The 18,127-nt window shown below is 41.4% G+C and overlaps 1 protein-coding gene across 4 annotated transcripts in view; it reads right to left on the bottom strand.

The window, feature by feature from the left end:
• HECTD4 (HECT domain E3 ubiquitin protein ligase 4) overlaps positions 1–18,127 on the bottom strand; it is a 203,454-nt gene that overhangs the window by 43,817 nt on the left and 141,510 nt on the right. For 2 of the 4 annotated variants that reach the window (XM_075835129.1, XM_075835110.1), the window contains exons 45-63: positions 17,373–17,476; positions 17,131–17,292; positions 16,736–16,884; positions 16,422–16,501; positions 16,029–16,192; positions 15,190–15,427; positions 14,953–15,089; positions 14,028–14,154; positions 13,501–13,638; positions 12,855–12,991; positions 11,633–11,793; positions 10,756–10,937; positions 10,392–10,597; positions 10,085–10,215; positions 6,094–6,299; positions 5,733–5,912; positions 3,519–4,810; positions 3,131–3,338; positions 946–1,169 (exon numbers count right to left, since the gene is read on the bottom strand). In XM_075835129.1, the coding sequence (XP_075691244.1) occupies positions 946–1,169; positions 3,131–3,338; positions 3,519–4,810; positions 5,733–5,912; positions 6,094–6,299; positions 10,085–10,215; positions 10,392–10,597; positions 10,756–10,937; positions 11,633–11,793; positions 12,855–12,991; positions 13,501–13,638; positions 14,028–14,154; positions 14,953–15,089; positions 15,190–15,427; positions 16,029–16,192; positions 16,422–16,501; positions 16,736–16,884; positions 17,131–17,292; positions 17,373–17,476 (4,226 nt within the window). Of the gene's footprint in view, positions 1–945; positions 1,170–3,130; positions 3,339–3,518; positions 4,811–5,732; positions 5,913–6,093; positions 6,300–10,084; positions 10,216–10,391; positions 10,598–10,755; positions 10,938–11,632; positions 11,794–12,854; positions 12,992–13,500; positions 13,639–14,027; positions 14,155–14,952; positions 15,090–15,189; positions 15,428–16,028; positions 16,193–16,421; positions 16,502–16,735; positions 16,885–17,130; positions 17,296–17,372; positions 17,477–18,127 lie in introns of all 4 variants that reach the window. The other 2 variants (XM_075835119.1, XM_075835101.1) reach the window with 1 other exon arrangement.

Genomic DNA, 18,127 nt, shown 5'->3' on the forward strand with positions numbered 1-18,127 from the left:
AAACATCTGCCCATTGATTTCAATGGGAAAAACTGTGTTTCGTTCCCACGGGGTGTTTTGTTAAACGGACGTTTGCAAAAACAGCGCGTAAAAAAAAGCCCCGTAAAAAAGCGTTTTTAGAGCAGTTTTTCTTTGTCTCAATAGAAAAACAGCTCCAAAAACGGCCGTAAAAAATGCATCAAAAAATGCTTGATGCATAAAAAACGGCTGAAATCAGAGGCCGTTTCCCCTAGAAAACAGCTCTGTATTTTACACCCGTTTTTTGTTTAGCGTGTGAACATACCCTTTGTGAGCGAGACACAAAACTAGTTGCACCGCATTGTACTGGAGTGGACTGCGATTTTGGTGTGCCTGAAGTGCCCGTCTTTCCATGGAGACGGCGATCCTGTTAGCCAATCCTGTTACAGGAGATAAAACGCTTCAAATACCCGATTAAAATTCCAAAGCAATATAAGGGAGACCTCTGTTTGGACCTCCATCAATTTGCTGTAGTGGCGAGCAGCTATAAAGAGCTTCTCTGTCGCTCTCTCTCTTTAGCGCATTCAGCATGTCTACGCATTCGATTTCAATTGGTATCATGTAATGCTTTATTTCCGCTATGGTGGTGTTCCAGGGGAACGGAGCACTTGCTGCCAGTATCTCCAGTGATTATAGTTTATCCCTGTGGACCCCAGAAGCAGAACACCCTGTATTCAGCTTATTTTCAGCGGCAACCTCTAACAAAAAGCGGTTGTCCAAAATGGACAACCCCTTTAAAAAAAAAAAAAAGGTACAGGGCAAGGGAATAACAGGGGTTATAGAGCATGGATACCCATTCATCATAATTTTACTTCAGTTTTTTTAGCTAAACTTTCATTTTTTGTTAGGCTACTCTATCATTTGCTAATAAAAAGTGGACAATGGGCACTAATGTATTTCTGTCGTTTTTAGAAAAGAAGAGATTACCTGTGTCAAATGATCTTCCAGGACTTTCTTTGGTGGGCGAACATTTGTGAAGAAGGTGTGGAGCAGATTTCCTGGAGTCTGTGAATTGATTTGCTCTTTGCTGAGATAAATATCTGATACTTTGATGTACTTGGTGGGAGTTAGGCTTAACATCTGCTCAGCATGAATGCAGCTCTTGAATATTTCTGTGAGAACATCTCTGGCCTCTGGGACTAACTTATCCCCTAAACAAAATCAAAACAATTAAGGCAACACTGAAAATGTCCCATACATATAGAAGTGTAAATGAAAAGCCCTAAAGAACATCTCTCAAGTATCTGGGTTTGGGATTAAAAAACAAACAAAAACCATGTGAAGTGTATTGCAATTTTATTGTGACTTCTGCTATTAGATCTCTGGTATTGTATTCACAAAGATAAGCGGAGTGGTCTTAACCCCTTAATGACCACCGATAAGCCTTTTCACGGCGGTCATTAATGGGCTTTATTCTACAGCGCCGCCATTCCACGGCTCTGCATCAGAATAAAGTAAACAGAGCAGGGAGCTGTCAAATCTCCCTGCTCTCAGAAGCCAGAGGCAGCTGAGGGCTGGGGGCAGCCCTGCTCGACCGGGTGAGATCAATATTAGTATCGATCTCACCCGTTTAAACCTTCAGATGCAGTGCTCAATAGCGAGCACCGCATCTGAGTGGTTTTGGAGAGAGGGAGGGAGCTCCTTCTCTCTCCCACCGACAACCGGCGATAAGATCGCAGAGTGTCTGTGTCTCCGATGGCAGCCGGGGGTCTAATAAAAGCCCCCGGTCTGCCTGTAGTGAATGCCTGCTAGGCTATGCCAGAGGCATGCCCTAGCAGATGCATGTCCGTTTTAAACGGACAGGCAGTAATACACTGTAATACAAAAGTATTGCAGTGTATTATGATAGCGATCGGATGATCGCATATTAAAGTCCCCTAGTGGGACTAGTATAAAAGTAAAAAAAAGTTGAATAAAGTTAATAAAAAAAAAAGTGAGAAAAAAAAATAAGAAAACTTTTTCCCCTTACAAAATGCTTTACTATTAAAAACACAATAAAGCAAAAAAGTTTTTGGTATCGCCGCGATAGAGCCTCTTTAACCCCTTCCCCCTTGCTTGCATTCTGGGCCCTAATGACCAAGCCATTTTTTAAGTTTTTCCATTGTCACATTCGAAGAGCTATAACTTTTTTTTTTTTGCGTCGAAATAGCTGTATAAGGTCTTGTTTTTTGCGGGACAAGTTGTACTTTTTAATAGCACCATTTTGGGGTACATATAATTTATTCATTAACTTTTATTAACTTTTTTTAGGGGGGGATAGAAGAAAACCTGAAATTTCACCACTCTTTTTTTTTTTGCGCCCTAAATCTACGTAGTTTACCGTGTGGTATAAATAAAACAAAAACTTTATTCAACGGGTTGCTACGATTGCAAAGATACCAAATTTATATAGATTTTGTATGTTTTACTACTTGGTCAAAAAGTAAAACACGCCCAGTTGGTCATTAAGAAACTCATTAGCATAAAGCTAAAATAGGTCATAACTCCGCCAAAAATGATAGTTTTTCTTAATAAAAAACACTGCTGTAATCTACATTACAGCGTCGATCTCATTATGTACAATATAGGCCACTTATAATGTGGTGACAGAGCCTCTTTAAGACTAGTTATGTTAGCAGTGAGACAATATGGTCTATATGCACACTATTTAGACAATGACAAACATTTTTAACAATCAACACCAGTAAACATTATACGGACAAAAATCTGATTTTCAATGTGTATGAACAGTTTTTCATTAGACAAACTTATATAAAGGTGTTTTTACATGGCCCGATACTGGCTGAAAATTAGAGCGCCAATCGACGATGCAGCACTTCGATCTGTGCTTGTTCGCTCCATTCACAACTATTGTTAATGTATGGGGACGAATGATCATTCATCCCCATGCAATTGCATTACGTTGGCAGCCAATCTCAGTTTACACAGGGAGATGTGCTGCTGACTAGCGACCATATTTTTAGCCACATAAAAGATTAGATCAGTCGATGAATGAGCGTTTTCACACAGGGCAATGATCGGGAAAGAGCGTTCATATGAATGCTCGCTTGCCCATTGATTTAGCCATGTGAAAGGGCCTTAACACAACAAAATATAATGGAGTTTAGCGCACCTTTCAAGGACTTATCAGTGAAATAATCTCCCAAACCCGGAATTCCTTGAGTATCAAATAAGCTCTGATTTACAGTGGAGACTGTAAGGATTTCTTCAGTAGACATTTCCATGAGCTCATCTTCACCATCCAGACTGGATAAACCAATAAGATCACTGCTGTTAAACAAACTTGCTCTAATTTTCTCAATTTTGGCTCGAGAACGTACCTGTTAAAAAAAATAAAAATAAAAAAAAGGATTCTACTAGTGCTCAGGTTATTAACTGCATTGTTAATTAGATCAGATAACATTGGATAATAAGATTACACTTAAATTGAACGAAAAGTGATGGTCTATAAAACACTAAATATTGGATACAATGGATTTGTCACAAGGATAGAGAATTACCTCCACAACGGCAAAACCTTTAATGGGCCTTGACACTGAGGGTTGGTTGTCCAGTGAACCTGTTGTAAACATGGAGCCAACATCTGGCAAAGAGGCGAGTTCTACATTATCTAGTTGTTCCACAAGACTGCCCAAGCTGCCCATACTTCCTGTGCTGCAAATAGAAAGGTCCAGACTCTCCTGGCTGGACACTGCATTTGGTTCCAAAAGACCAGGAGGTACAGCCAGCTCGGGCCCAAACTGCACCACGGACGCTTCACTGGTAGCCTGTGAAAGTCCCTGAGAGCTACACAAGGAAGCCTGACTTGTGGAGGCAGAAGCGCTGACACTAACTGCAGGCGTCGCACCGCTGGAACTACTAATATCAATGTTATCAGTTACTGGCACAGAATTTTTTTCTGCCTCAGTTTTACATTCATTTTCAGTTCCCGCTTTTGTTTTTGACGTTTCTGCATCTTGAAGGGGGATGTAGATCTCATCTTTAAAAACTCCACCGTGGGCATTGCATGCTTTTCGAATGGCACCTCTGACAACAGATTCTTCTAGGTGAGTTGGAATCCCAGAAATAACAAGCAAGCGGCTATGTGCTGTGGGTCCCACAAGTGCCTGACTTGCATCTGCATTGGCATCATTTGTAACACCCAAACCTTGTGGATCTTTATTAGTTAGATGTCTGAGAATCATTAGCAGCGTTAGGGCCCTGTGGAACCACAGCATATCTTCTGGCTTACAGCCACCCATACTAAGCAAGGCAGGGTCATTCTCAGAACCACGTGAAGATGTGCGCTTTACGGATGCTGTTTTTTCACGTTTGATCTTAACTTTCTTCCTTTTTGAAAGAAGGCTTGGACTTTGTGGGGTTTGCCCAGGAGAAGAGGATGATGATGAAGAGGAGTCACTAAGATTTGTTGCATTTGTTGAGGTCATCACACTTACTGCAGAACTCATATTAATGGGAAGAGTAACTTCAGCCACAGCCAAGCAAACCTCCATTAAAGCATGAAAATAGGTAGAGAACCTTCCATGCTCAGTAACCCCAGGCACAGAGCCCCCGCACGCAGAGCCTCCACAAGTCCAGTTTTGGGTCTCCTCATCGTACAACTTGCGTAACTCTGTTTGTAGAGCCATAAGCATTGCTAGACATGGATTCAGCTGAAGAGCTATTGAGGAGGACAAGCCTGCCGGATTCTTCTTTTGCTCTAGATGGTGAATTTTACGAAGCAGTTCAGCTAACACGTGAAACAGTAACTCCTTCACAACTGCAGCCAAGTCCGTAGTCCACAGCAAATGACCTAAATGAAATTCACAGTTAGAATAATTTTTACTATTACCATATGGATTATATACATGTACCGAAATGTTCACTTTAGTTCTACTGACCACCCGTTTTCTCCTAAATATATACCACCCACCGATTTGTATCATGTGTTCAAAAACTAAAAAATAAAGAGTTAAATGACTAACTGTAGCTAGTTAAAGCACCCATATTACTCTTGCTGAAACATTGAACTGATGATATTTATTGGTGAAATGTCCAGTGACCATTTTTAAACATAACACTGAGCAGTAGTCTCCGCCAACCATGGTAATTGTAAAAGGCTAAGCTCTGTTGATCCAGGGAATCTGTGATCCAACTAAATAATTTATTCAGTTAATAGTCACATGACTAGAAAATCAAAAAGAATTTCCAAGCTAGACCATAAAACATTTTCAAAAACACAATGTGAAAATGTCGAATTCTGGATCCTTAGTCATCAGACACCAAACCCCCAGCCACAGACAGTGAAAGATTTCAGTGGAGGATCTCATCTAAAAGAATATCATTTAGTTCCAAGACACAAAATATCTGGTAAGTCTCCCAAAGCTTAAAGTAAAAAATCATAGTGATCACATCTACCATAACATACAAGAGACAAAACCTGTGTGTTTTTAATTGAGAAAAGGGAATATACAGTAGGGGCTAACAATGGCTCTTGTGCATAAAATCTGTTCTAACGAAAAGCGTCAATGTCACTTATAGCAACCAATTACATTCAGATCAGGGTTGAAAAAAGAAAGAAGGGTTGAAATAATAAACATCTCCATAAAACGTTGAGCACCTTTTAAAATAATTTGATTTACATATTTTGTATAATTTAAAAAAAATAAAAATAAATAATGTAAGATAGTAGAACAAACTTTCTATTTAAAAAAATAAATTAAAAAACTTCTCACATGAAAATTCCACCACTTGCAAGAGGACAGACGACGGAATGGTATCAAGTTCATCTTCTGACTTCTCATCTAAATCTTCAAGCTTCCATGACAAAAGCTGCTCTGTAAACGCCATGGCAAGTGGAAATTCTAGGGGAAGGGAATGAATTACCAGTACAGCTCCCGGAGCTGGAGATACACCTATAAAGTAAGCCCAAATACACAGTGTATTACATATTATCCCAGTAAAATACCTATATATTTTGGTCAATTATACACATAAAGCTTAATGTACTAAATGTAACAGAAGGTTTTTATAAACATTTCAGTAAGAAAAATATTCTTTATGTACACCTAAAAGTATTTAAGAGGTACCATATACCTAGTTTGACATGGATCTTGTCAGTAGGAATGATCGCAGTTGGGTATTGATTGGTGGTTGGCGGTGGTGTGAGGCCTGTATTGCTGGGGGAGGCATCTCGTGGGTAACACATTGATTCGATTAAATTCAACTGACCATTTCTCTTCGCTTTATGACCAAGGCCATAGAGCAGAACTCGAGCCCAAGGAGCTTTATACAAAGAAGAGCTAGAACAAAAAAAATAAAATAATTAACATTTGGCAATTATACTCATTTATATAAAATAATCCAAAATAAATGAATTTATGGAATTATAGGGCCCTGAATCCTGAAATAAAAGTGGACAGAAATTGAAGAATTTATACCCCTAATGTCTTAGTGACGTCACAAGAAATTTAAAGATGAATGTAACGACTGTGACCGCAGACCGCCACCGCAGTCTCCTGGCCACCTGCCAGCATCTCCCTCCCCAGAGACACCAGCTCACGGGGCCTTCTCATCCTGGATGGAGTATTAGGGTGAACGCTCGTCTCCGGTCTTAAAGAGCCACCGCGCTCACTTACTAAAGATTCCCTAACCTATCCCAAAATCACCCTTAACTATAAAAAGGGCTCCGCCCTTCCTCTCGTTGCCTGAGCGTTGTTGTTGTCTACCCATGTTCGTATTGCAAATGGTCCCTTTGTTATATCCTGCTCCCAGTGTTCCTGTATCCTGTTGCTGTATTGTCTCCTGTACCTAGCCTTTAGTTGGAGTCGTGTGTATTATCTGCCACGTCTGCTGTCATCTGCCACGTTTGGTGCCTTATACCATGTCTGGCATCACCCGCCACGTCAAGTACCACCCGTGCCAAAGCCTCTGCTATGGTCTGAACTCTTACAGGTACTCTCGTGATAAGGACTTTACATAGACTGTTTTGCCAGCTGCCACTTCGATGCGGAAGAGCGGCCTAGTGGGTTCACATACACCTAGATCGTGACAGTACACTCAGGCCATGGTACCTGCTGGTTTCTGTCTGTATAGTGGCCTCAAAAGCCATTTTGTGCACCAATGTCCACAAACCCTGGAAACTGCAGCCCCTGCGTTGGTTGGCAAGACAACTCTAGGTGGAACGACACTTAACGACAAAGCCTCTCCCAAATTATCTATTCCTGTGACCATCGTCTCTGGAAAGACATCACACTCCTCCTCTGCCTATCTGGATTCCGGAGCAGCTGCAAATTTTATCCAGCAGGAGGTAGTGGATCGCCTACATCTAACCACAGTTCGGCTGGAGAGACCTCTGACTCTTGCCTCTGTGAATAGACTATCATTGCCTGATCCTATTGTTTCCGTTACTAAATCACTGACATTACAAATCTGAGTTCTTCACTCGGAACAGATCACCTTCCTCCATCTTGCCTAAAGCGATCAACACTATTCTGCTGGGCCTGCCTTGGCTTCATCTGCACGCTTCGGTCCTCAACTGGAGTTCCGGAGAAATCCTCCAATGGGGGTCCAAGTGCCTTTACCGCTGCCTGCCACAGGATTGTTTTGTTTCCACTGCCTCAGTCACTCTCCGATCTATCCTCACATTATGCCAGTTTTGCAGACATCTTCAGCAGCTACGATTGCCCTCTTGAGTTACTTCCGGACGCCTCACCACCTCATGTGCGAGTCTATCCTCTCTTCCTGCCGGAGAGAGGGTTCATCCGGAATATTTTTTCCCGGCCAGAGCCGGATTCTTCTTCGTGAAGAAGGAGGATGGATCTCTTCGTCCACGTATCGATTACCGAGGTTTGAACCAAATCACGGTCAAGAATAAGTACCCCTTGCCGCTCATCTTAGAACTTTGATAGAATTCGTTGGGTCAAGGTGTTCACTAAGCTGGATCTACGTGGGGCTTATAACTTGATCCGTATCCGCAGAGGTGAGGAGTGAAAAACTGCATTCAACACCCGAGACGGTCACTATGTGGTGGTCTATCCGGACAAAATCCTGATCTACTCACCTGATTTGACGACGCATCGGAAGCATGTTCGCCAAGTTCTGTTGCGGTTATCTCCTATACGCTAAACTCGAGAAGTGTGTGTTCGAGAGAAAGTCTCTGCCCTTCCTGGGCTACATCGTATTTGACCGTGGACTCAAGATCGATCCATGGACGGAGAAGGCCATCTTAGAGTGGCCACGTCCACATGGGCTATGGTCCATACAACGATTTCTATGATTCACAAACTTCTATCGGCAATTTATGCCGATCTTCTTGTCTCCGAGTGCCCCAATCTCGGCCCTCACCAAGAAGGGGGTGAACGTAAAAAAACCTCTAAAAGGCAAGATGGTGGCCTGTGGCTTCTTTTCGAAAATATTCTCTCCGGCACAATGCAACTATTCCATCGGGGATCGGGAGTTGCTGGCCGTCAAGTTGGCATTAGAGGAGTGGAGACATTTGCTGGAGTGTACTACAGTCTGGATAGTAGTGGATCGTTTCTCTAAAATGGCACATTTTATTCTGTTGACTGGTCTTCCGTCTGCTCCTGGTCTGGCAAATCTATTTATTCTACACATCTTCCGTCTGCACGGACTTCCTCTGCATATTGTCTTGGATCAGGGTGTACAGTTTACGTCCAAATTCTGGATAGCCTTGTGCAACCCCGCAGTCCAATGGTCAAGTGGAGAGGACCAATCAAATTTTGGAGAAATATCTTCGTCATTTTGTTTCCGCCCAACATGACAATTGGGTACAACTTCTGCTTTGGGTGGAATTCTCCTACAACAATCATACAAGTGAGTCTACTGCCTCTACTCCTTTCTACAATGTGTACAGCCAACATCCACGAGTTCCCCATCCTGTGCTAGCCATGACTCAAGTACCGGCAGCTAACTCTTCTTTTGGGACTTTTATTCACATCTGGCAGCAAACTAAGTCTGCGATTCTTCAAGCAGTGGACCGCGTAAAAAAGAATACCGATAAATGAAGAATAGTTTCTCCTCAATTCTCTTCCGGAGTCGAAGTCTGGCTATACTCGAGAAACATTAGACTCAAGATGCCTTCTCACAAATTCGCTCCCAGATTCCTCGGTCCCTTCGAAGTTCTGCAACGGATAAACCCTGTATCCTATAAACTTCGATTACCTCCTACTCTCAAGATTCCCAACTCATTCCACGTGTCCCTCCTAGAGCCGGTTGTCCTGAACCACTACAGTAACCTCTTAGTTCTGCAGTTGCTCCCAGCGGTTCTTCTGATGTGTTCGAGGTGAAGGAGATTCTGGACTACAAGAAAGTAGGAGGAAGGACTTTCTATTTGGTGGACTGGAAAGGGTTTGGTCCTGAGGAGAGGTCCTGGGAGCCAGAAGAGAACCTTAATGCACCTACCCTCATTAAAAAATCCCTCTTACGCTCTGGATCCAAGAAGAGGAGGCATAAGGGGGGGGTACTGTAACCACTGCGGCCGCGTACAGCCGCCGCTCCCCTTCGAACAGCCGTGACCGCAGTCTCCTGGCTGCCTCCTTTCCCGGAGACGCCAGCTCGCACGGCCTTCCCATCCTGGACTGTGTATTAGGGTGCGCACGCTCGCCCCCAGTCTTGAAGAGCCAGCGCGTACACTTACTAAAGTTTCCCTAACCTATCCCCAGATCACCCTGGACTATAAAAGGGGCTCCGCCTTTCCTCGTCTGAGCGTTTTTGTCGAACCATGTTCGTATTGCAAATGGTCCCTTCATTGTATCCTGCTCCCAGTGTTCCCGTATCCTGTTGGTGTATTGTCTCTCGTACCTAGCCTTTAGTTGGTGTTGCCTTATACCACGTCTGGTATCATCTGCCACGCCTGGCATCATCTGCCACATCAAGTACCACCTGTGCCAAAGCCTCTGCTACTGTCTGAACTCTTTCAGGTATTCTCATGATAAGGACTTTACATAAACTGTTTGGCCAGCTGCCACTCCGCTACGGCGGAGCAGCCTGGTGGGTCCACATACCCCTACGATCTTGACAATGAACCTTTATTTCATGGGACAATATGGATACTTTGAATACTTACTCTTTGCGGAAACCGGACTGACTCTCTTTACAAGACACCACAACAAAGGCAGCTCCAGGGAAATTGACATCCATGCTGACTTTGGATTCAGTGACTGGGAATTCTTCGGATGGAAATGGCTCTGGAGCGTTCTGAAAAAACAAAGCCCATGCATATTTCTAAAGTGCTGCAATGCAATACTTCACCATACTAAACGGCATTATGTGAACTTTAAAACACATTGGTCATATTTATTGTGGAAAGTATTGTAAGATGTTATGATTGTATTATAAAATCTTAGAAGGACTAGAACAAGTAGCACACTGACCTGTAAGAACGAGCAGATCTGTTTGGTAAGGTCCAGAAGACTGTCTTCTCCTTGGTGTAAGGTTCTAGTGATGGCCACCCCGAGCCATTCTCTAATTTCTTGAGCATTGCCCTGGTAGAAGAGGTCTGTGGTGGAGCTGTTCTGAGAATAGATGCAATGTTGCAAGGACTGTGCTATAAGAATACAGGAGGAGCTAATGGTTCCATCTGTGAAGTGAATAGCAACACATTTAAAATGTATCAAAACAATAAATTTAAACAACTCAAACACAATGAAACATTTTTTTTTAAATAAATATATATATATATATATATATATATATAAATACAATGTTTTAATAGAAACTATAAAAGTATATATTTACCAGGAAGGGGTGGCGTTAGAAGTTGATTTGACAGCAGCTGCAGATGCTCCAGTGTGATGTCACGTATGGCAGGAATATGGAACAAGTGAGCAAAAGTGTGTGGAGACTTTGGTGCAAAGATATTGAGTAACGCGACACGGCAGTAAAGTCTGGCAAGTGCAGATTCACATCTTAGTAGCTCCCTAAATTTAAAAAAATAAAGTTTTCTTTTATCAAGCCACATAACTAAACTTTGTTCATTTCTCTGTGATCTTTAAGGTATACCCCTGGTACCCCCACCGATTGCCAGAATGGGGAACCCCGGTTCCCTCACCCGCAAGACAGCAGCTAGGAGTTTGAATGGAGCTGAGGCCGGACATGCGCGGTGCCTCTCCATTTATAGACTACAGGGCTCATGGAAACAGCAGACCATGGTGCTCGACTGTTTCCATCAGCCCCATAGACTTTCAATGGAGCGGCACCACACATGTCAGGCCTCCATTCAAACCCCTAGCTGCTGTCTTACAGCAGAAGGGGGGGGGGGGGGGGGGGGGCGGCGACGACTAGAGTCCCCCATTCTGGCAATCAGTGGAGGTCCCAGCGGTCGGACCCCTTCCGATCTACCATTTTTCACCTATCCAGTGCATAGATGAAAAATGCTGGAGGCTGGAATACCCTTTTAAGCTCAAGCAATTCCTAATGCATGTGCATCAATATAAATTTATTTTCCCCATAACAAGCCATACTTATACTCCATCTATAAGTCAGGTGCCCCACAAGCCATCCAACTCGCTGTAAGATCAAATATATCATAGTTATATGAGTAATAAACGAAATAACTAATAACCTGCAGTCTATTTTTATTAGACATTATTCTTGCTATAATCCGCCAACTTACCTGTGAATTTGGATGTTTGTGCTATCTAAAGTCACTAAACCATTGGTGGACATTCTTCGGTATCCCACAGGTGGTCGCTCCAGCATGTCTATAGGATACCAGTATCTGACTAAAACCCCTTCACTCCTGAGATACGTCTCTACTTGCACCAACTCATTCACCTGAAAACATACAACATAACAAATCCTGCTAGAACACAAAGGTGGATATTCATAGAAAACTTTCATGTATTCTTACTGGACAGTACAATAGTAAAGCGTACCTCAGATTATAAACAACTTTCGATACACCAATAGTATAAGCGAAAATAAGAAATTTTTCTTATTACAGAAACATGCCGATTCTCCACTTAACATACTCCTTTCCTAGTCCCCCCTACCTCATTTAATGTTCGATCACTAAGAATTCACTCAGAATCCTGAGAGCAGAGAGAAGGCAGATTCTCAGAAGAGGAGAGGAATTTATTTTATAGTTTCTTATTTTCGCTTCGACTAATGATTTTTGGAAAGTTATTAATAATCGGAGGGGCACTTTAAAGAGTTGGATTTTTTATGTGCTCCTCCCTTTAGAAGAGGATACTGAAAAAACCTTAAGGTGCACATGAATCTCAGGGGTCTCTAAGTTGGAGCTTGTTGACTACTAAAGATAATTTTTTTTCTCAGCAGTGTATGTGAGGAAACAAGACAGGCCAATGGGCTTTCAGAATGGAGAGGGATCTGCTAAATTATGTATTCTAAGAGGATTATAGTTTAAAACAGAGTACTCTTAGATGATTGGCCTAAATACAAACAAAAATGCATTTTTAAGACTGATGTTCTTAAATTGTTATATATATATATATATATATATATATATATATATATATAGATACCTTATATATATCTATCTATATACATATTTCTATATACATATATCTATATACATATATATATATATATATATCAGGTTATGATGATACACTAGCTAAAATATACAGTGACTGGAAACTCCTTTTCTCTGTTAGAATCCAGTAAGGTAAGGAAATTAGTATTTTTGCATTTTCTTCAATGCATGTCAGAAGGCATAGCTGATCATGTATTTTAAAGCCTGCGGGAGTGGGACACTAGCTGAAATCATCATTGCATGCTATTAGTTTAAATACCAAGACAAACATCCTCATGGTTAAAATACACAAGTTGCTCACTTTAAACTCAGACATATTAGTGAAAATATATTCTCTCACCGAATCCACATCCAGAACCACTCCATGCAAGGAGAAGGTCTTGAGCATACCCCTGATAGCATATTTTGGTAGAGCAGTTCCCACAGAAGTGCTGGCAACGTTGTTGCTGTCAGGTGATCTAATGACCACAGTAATCCCTAAAGGCACAATGACCGTCAGTTATTATAGTACAAAATACAGAGATAAAAAGTAAAGGGAACGTTTAGAAGTTCAGTGTCATCTGCCCTGTATGTATTGATAGGTCCTTTTACTGTATTGAAGAACTGCATATCGTATACAGTATACTGGGCAACGTGAATGTAAACACTACCATGAATAGCTATTTAAACTATTCTACCTTAGTACTACGGAACCAGTATCAGGAGGAAAAAACAAATCTGCAAGAATTGTAGGAGTTTCTAAATTGATTGTCTCCGTTCAGTCTCCTGCTTCTTGAAGGAGATCTATTTTTGTGGAAGTCACTGACCCAATGAGTTCATACATCTGTCCAAACTGCCTAGCTACATTCCACTTCAAGATGTACATTGGTGGGGGAGGGTCAAAATAGTTAAATGCAAAAAGCATTGATAAATTGTTCATGTGGCAGCTCTTCTGGCATTATAATGGATGCATTTTATTTTTATTTTATTTCTTGTTTAATGTATACCTTTGCGAACTTTGTCAATAGTGAATTTATTTGCCTCGTCCTTGATGTCTTCGATGGTTGGAAGATAAAGATCTCTAGGGATTCCACCATTCTCCTCATACAAAAACTCTACTGTCTGCCTTGCTATATCCACCATTCCTGTAACAAAATAAAATCATGTTTATAGAAAAACAAGCCATACCGGCAGGAAAACGTAAAGTGGTGGGATCCGGGAGTTGGTAATATATAATATAAAAAGATCACTAAATTGAAGGTGACAGTCGCGCTATGCCCCTTTGACTCTACTCATTAGTGAAGTTGTCAGTCAGTGGCCCCACGGCTTTACTTACAATCGAAGCGGATGAGGAAGATTCTAGTGATCAGAGTCAGAGACAGTACGCGATACTAAAATATTGTAGACTCAATAAACGAGCAAAGGTAAAAGCACCTCTTCATTTATGAGTGCATTTCTTGCACTCCTAAATGTCACCAAAAAATTACTATGTAAATACATATCAAATATCTCAAAGTAGGAACAAGTTTCATACCAAGCTGCAATGCGCCCTTAATCTGGTCCAAGCCAGATTTTCTCTCTGCCTCATTCCTAAACCGTCTCCGAATTGTTGGAAATACCTTGGTCTCCCAAGCCTTCACCAGTAAGGCATAGTGATCCTCCTTTAACACACAGGGAAGTATCACAATAAGTTTAGCAAAAACAATAAATAAATCACAAAATTCATAATCTAATAAATCTTAAAAAGCATTGGCTATGATGTCTGACTCATGGAACACCCTGACAGACTAGCATTCTTTTTTTTTTCCTTTTGTGTCATCATTTTGTGCCTTTCGTTTTTTTTTTTTTTTTAAAGCACACTACATCATCCTCTCCATTGGAGTCTATGAGAGTTACGGAAATAGCCATGTAAGTAGGCACCTGCCCATTCAATTCTCTGGTCACCAAACCCCTGTCCTCTCTTATAACCGAGGGTCCCAGAGGTGGGACCTAAACCTAATAATAGGCATTTATGGCATATGTCGTGGATATGACAAATGTTTAAAATAGGAATGTCCCACTTTTAAAAATAAGGTTCTATGGGCATAAATGATTATAAAACTGTGTAATGACTTGTAATCCATAATGATGTGTCACCAAGTCCCCGCAGTGCGCAGTGATTAGCTGCTGCAGTCAGGTGACCTATTGTCACCATATGTCCCCACGGAGCACAAGTGGTGGGAAACACAGGATACCAGCATTGAGAATGGCAGAGAATCAGTAAGTTTATTTTTTTAAATAAAATATGCTCATAAAATCCAGAATTCAAAAGTTGGAAGTACAAATTTATATCAAAAACCCAAATGACAAGGTTTTCTGAGGAAGAAGTTTTCTGCCATTACAATTGATATCTTTCTCTTATTAATGCACTCCAGCAGTCATCATCAACCGAAACAAACGTTATTTTGAAAATAACTGACCCGTGGCAGGTCATCATCATCATCGTCATCACTTTCATCATCTGCAATAGGAGGGGGATGTGGATCAGGACCAGATGTAATTAAGTTTTCATAGCTCAATTCCACTTTATATCTGCAGGAAGCATCACTGTCATATTCTAAAAGAAGAAGATGAAATGTAGGTACAGAGAATAGATTAGCATAACACATACCAGAGAAGAGGGGTTTATGTATGATTCTGTTGTAAAAAGTACCTACGTTGTAAAACAGTTGCCGCTGCAGCAATGCGGCATGGTGGGCCATGGCATCCGGGGTCAGATGCTATGCTGGTTCCAGCATCATTGTCACTGTCAGATGCCATCGCAAATGGCAATGCTTCAAAATTTGCACTGATTTCTTCAGCCAAGTCAATGCATAAATCTGCAGCATTGCGATGAGCCTGACCCTCAGCAAATGCAAACTGGCGTGATCCAAAATTTGCCCGGATTTTTGTATTCTGTAAAAAAAAAAATAAAAAAAAATAAAGAGGTATAAATGATGGTTTCTATATGATGCCTTGCAATTACTTTAGCTGAAAATCATTACTAACCTAAACAATATTCTTAGCTTTAATAATATTAAAGTTTCCAAAATATTTCAGTTTTCCAGGAATACGTATTGATGGCCTGGGTGCGAAGAATGGGTCATCAGAGTTGAGAGTCCAGTTACTTACTAAAATGGTTGGAAATGAGACCATTAAAACGTTAAGAATTTTAGTTGCGGTTGCCATTTTTTCCGCAGCTAATGCATACTAAATACTTATTACTCTTGTGTTGAGCCAACAGCACGGGACCGTGCTGGATGGATGTCCTGCCGACTGGGACAAACACAAAGGGCGTAGCTCCTCTTTCGTACTGCTAAGAAGCACGAAGGACTATCCTAAGAAAAGGCCATCAATTTGTATTCCCAGAAAACCACTTTTATTTTAAGAATTCATTGTCTGTGTCCAACCGGAAACAGAAGATTGAAGACAGTTTACTATTTAACTGAAATTAATAGCTCTCCATTATATTCCAAAGCATACACTCGAAAATGGAGTTCTAGACAGAATTATTTACCTTTTTCTGAATATGAACAACTGGCCACATTCCCCCAGAAACATCCTCCAAGTAGGGTCCGAGCCTTTGGCCACAATAGGTGAAGTAAACTCTGCCCTTTGCAGGCTGGCCTGGAGGTGGAGGTGTACCTTCTGTTCTCTCCCAACCAATACCAGCAACATCCCCTAAAAAAACACAAGGACAACTTTATACAGCAATCTGATGAAGCACACACAGGCCTTCAAACGGTTATCATGGTGTCGAGTCTCCAGTAAATAAAGCTTGACTATTACAAACTGAAACAATCATAATAACCTAATCTTTTTCTTAGTTGTAAACTTGAATTAACAATGCGCTTAGAAAAGAATAGTAATAAATAAATAATTGACAGGATATCAATCACATAAGCCTTACCAGGTGATAGAGCTACATCTAAACGCACGCTCTTCCACTGCAAAAGACTTGAACCATTGTAATGCACAGCTCGCCCATTGCTAAAAAGAAGAAAAACTGCTAAAAAAAATTCTTAAACTACAATTATACAAAATGACAAATTTGGCTTTAACGGTAGTACAACTTTTTTTTTTAACTACATAGAATACCTTTACAAACTTACAAAAGTGAGTCAAAAAGTCAAAACGATAACACTTTTGTGGAATACAAACTTATGAACAGTACGTTATAGTGCCAGGCAAATTGGTCTTCTAAAAAAAATCGTAAACACTTACTTGTGAAACAGACATGTACCCACAGGGTTAGTCCATGCCCCATCCCGCTTTTCTGCTTCGGTTGCAAATCCAAATGAGACAATTGGACCAGTATCATCGTCTATGTCTCCATAAGAAACTATTTCAATCTCCCAATAAAAAGATGGAGCCTGGGAAAACAAAGATGTGTACCTGGTAAATGTTAAGGCCATGCTGAACATAGGACATTGTTATCCTTGACTTAAATATTTTCATTTATTTTCTTCCAAAGTACTGAAAAGTCAGGAACAATAACGTGTGATATTAACTAATCATTCCTATGGTTTCAATGGAAACAAATTAACTAGTACTGATCATCATCATTGGAACTATGGTCGAAATGAAAATAAGATAAAACCATAATACAAAGTCCTTACTTGTATTGGTACAGGTGAAGTTGCATAGATAAAGGTACCCCGAGGTAGACCTCCTCCAGCACTTGGGTCAGCTAGAAAAGTCACAGCTGTCAGATGTGATGAAAACATGCAGGCCCGAACTGGTGGGAATACACGGGATGGGCACCATGTAATCTCTTTGGGCTGCTACAGAAAACAGATGGCATCACCAAACAATATGTACTTTATGTAAGCGTTGATATACAACAAAGTGAAATGCTTACCAGTCTACGCTCAGTCTGAAGTGGTGGTGGTGGTGGACGAGCACAATCCCGGTACAACATCCTCAGTCTTTCACACTGTACTTCCACCACAGATAAACGTTCACCTGAAATGTAACAGTCCATAGTGTACTGCAAGTTTACTATTACGGGCCTTGAATTTGAATTATCAGTCGCTTAACTGGCTCCAACGCTGGCTCTTCCTATTATGTATTATATAGCTGTAACTCTCCCTACAGTTTGTAAATAGCATTTAACAATTAGACCATGTATGAAGTCATAGGCTAAGGGGTCATTAAAGGGTAAGACAACTCAATAAACTTTTGACATGTCACTGTGACAAGTTTGGATTGGTGGGGGTCTGAGCACTGAGACCCCCCCCCCCCCCCGTCGCTAAGATCAAGCAGCAGAAGCGCTCAGGTGAGCGCTGTGCCACTTAGTTTCTGATCGGCTTTCCTCCAGAAAGGTGCACAGACTCCAAAAGACGTGCGAGCGGTGCACAGACTCCAAAAGACGTGCGAGCGGTGCTCAGACTCCAAAAGACGTGCGAGCGGTGCTCAGACTCCAAAAGACGTGCGAGCGGTGCTCAGACTCCAAAAGACGTGCGAGCGGTGCTCAGACTCCAAAAGACGTGCGAGCGGTGCTCAGACTCCAAAAGACGTGCGAGCGGTGCTCAGACTCCAAAAGACGTGCGAGCGGTGCTCAGACTCCAAAAGACGTGCGAGCGGTGCTCAGACTCCAAAAGACGTGCGAGCGGT

The sequence above is a fragment of the Rhinoderma darwinii genome, chromosome 1 (genome assembly GCF_050947455.1).
Source record: "Rhinoderma darwinii isolate aRhiDar2 chromosome 1, aRhiDar2.hap1, whole genome shotgun sequence".
Classification (NCBI taxonomy): Eukaryota; Metazoa; Chordata; class Amphibia; order Anura; family Rhinodermatidae; genus Rhinoderma; species Rhinoderma darwinii.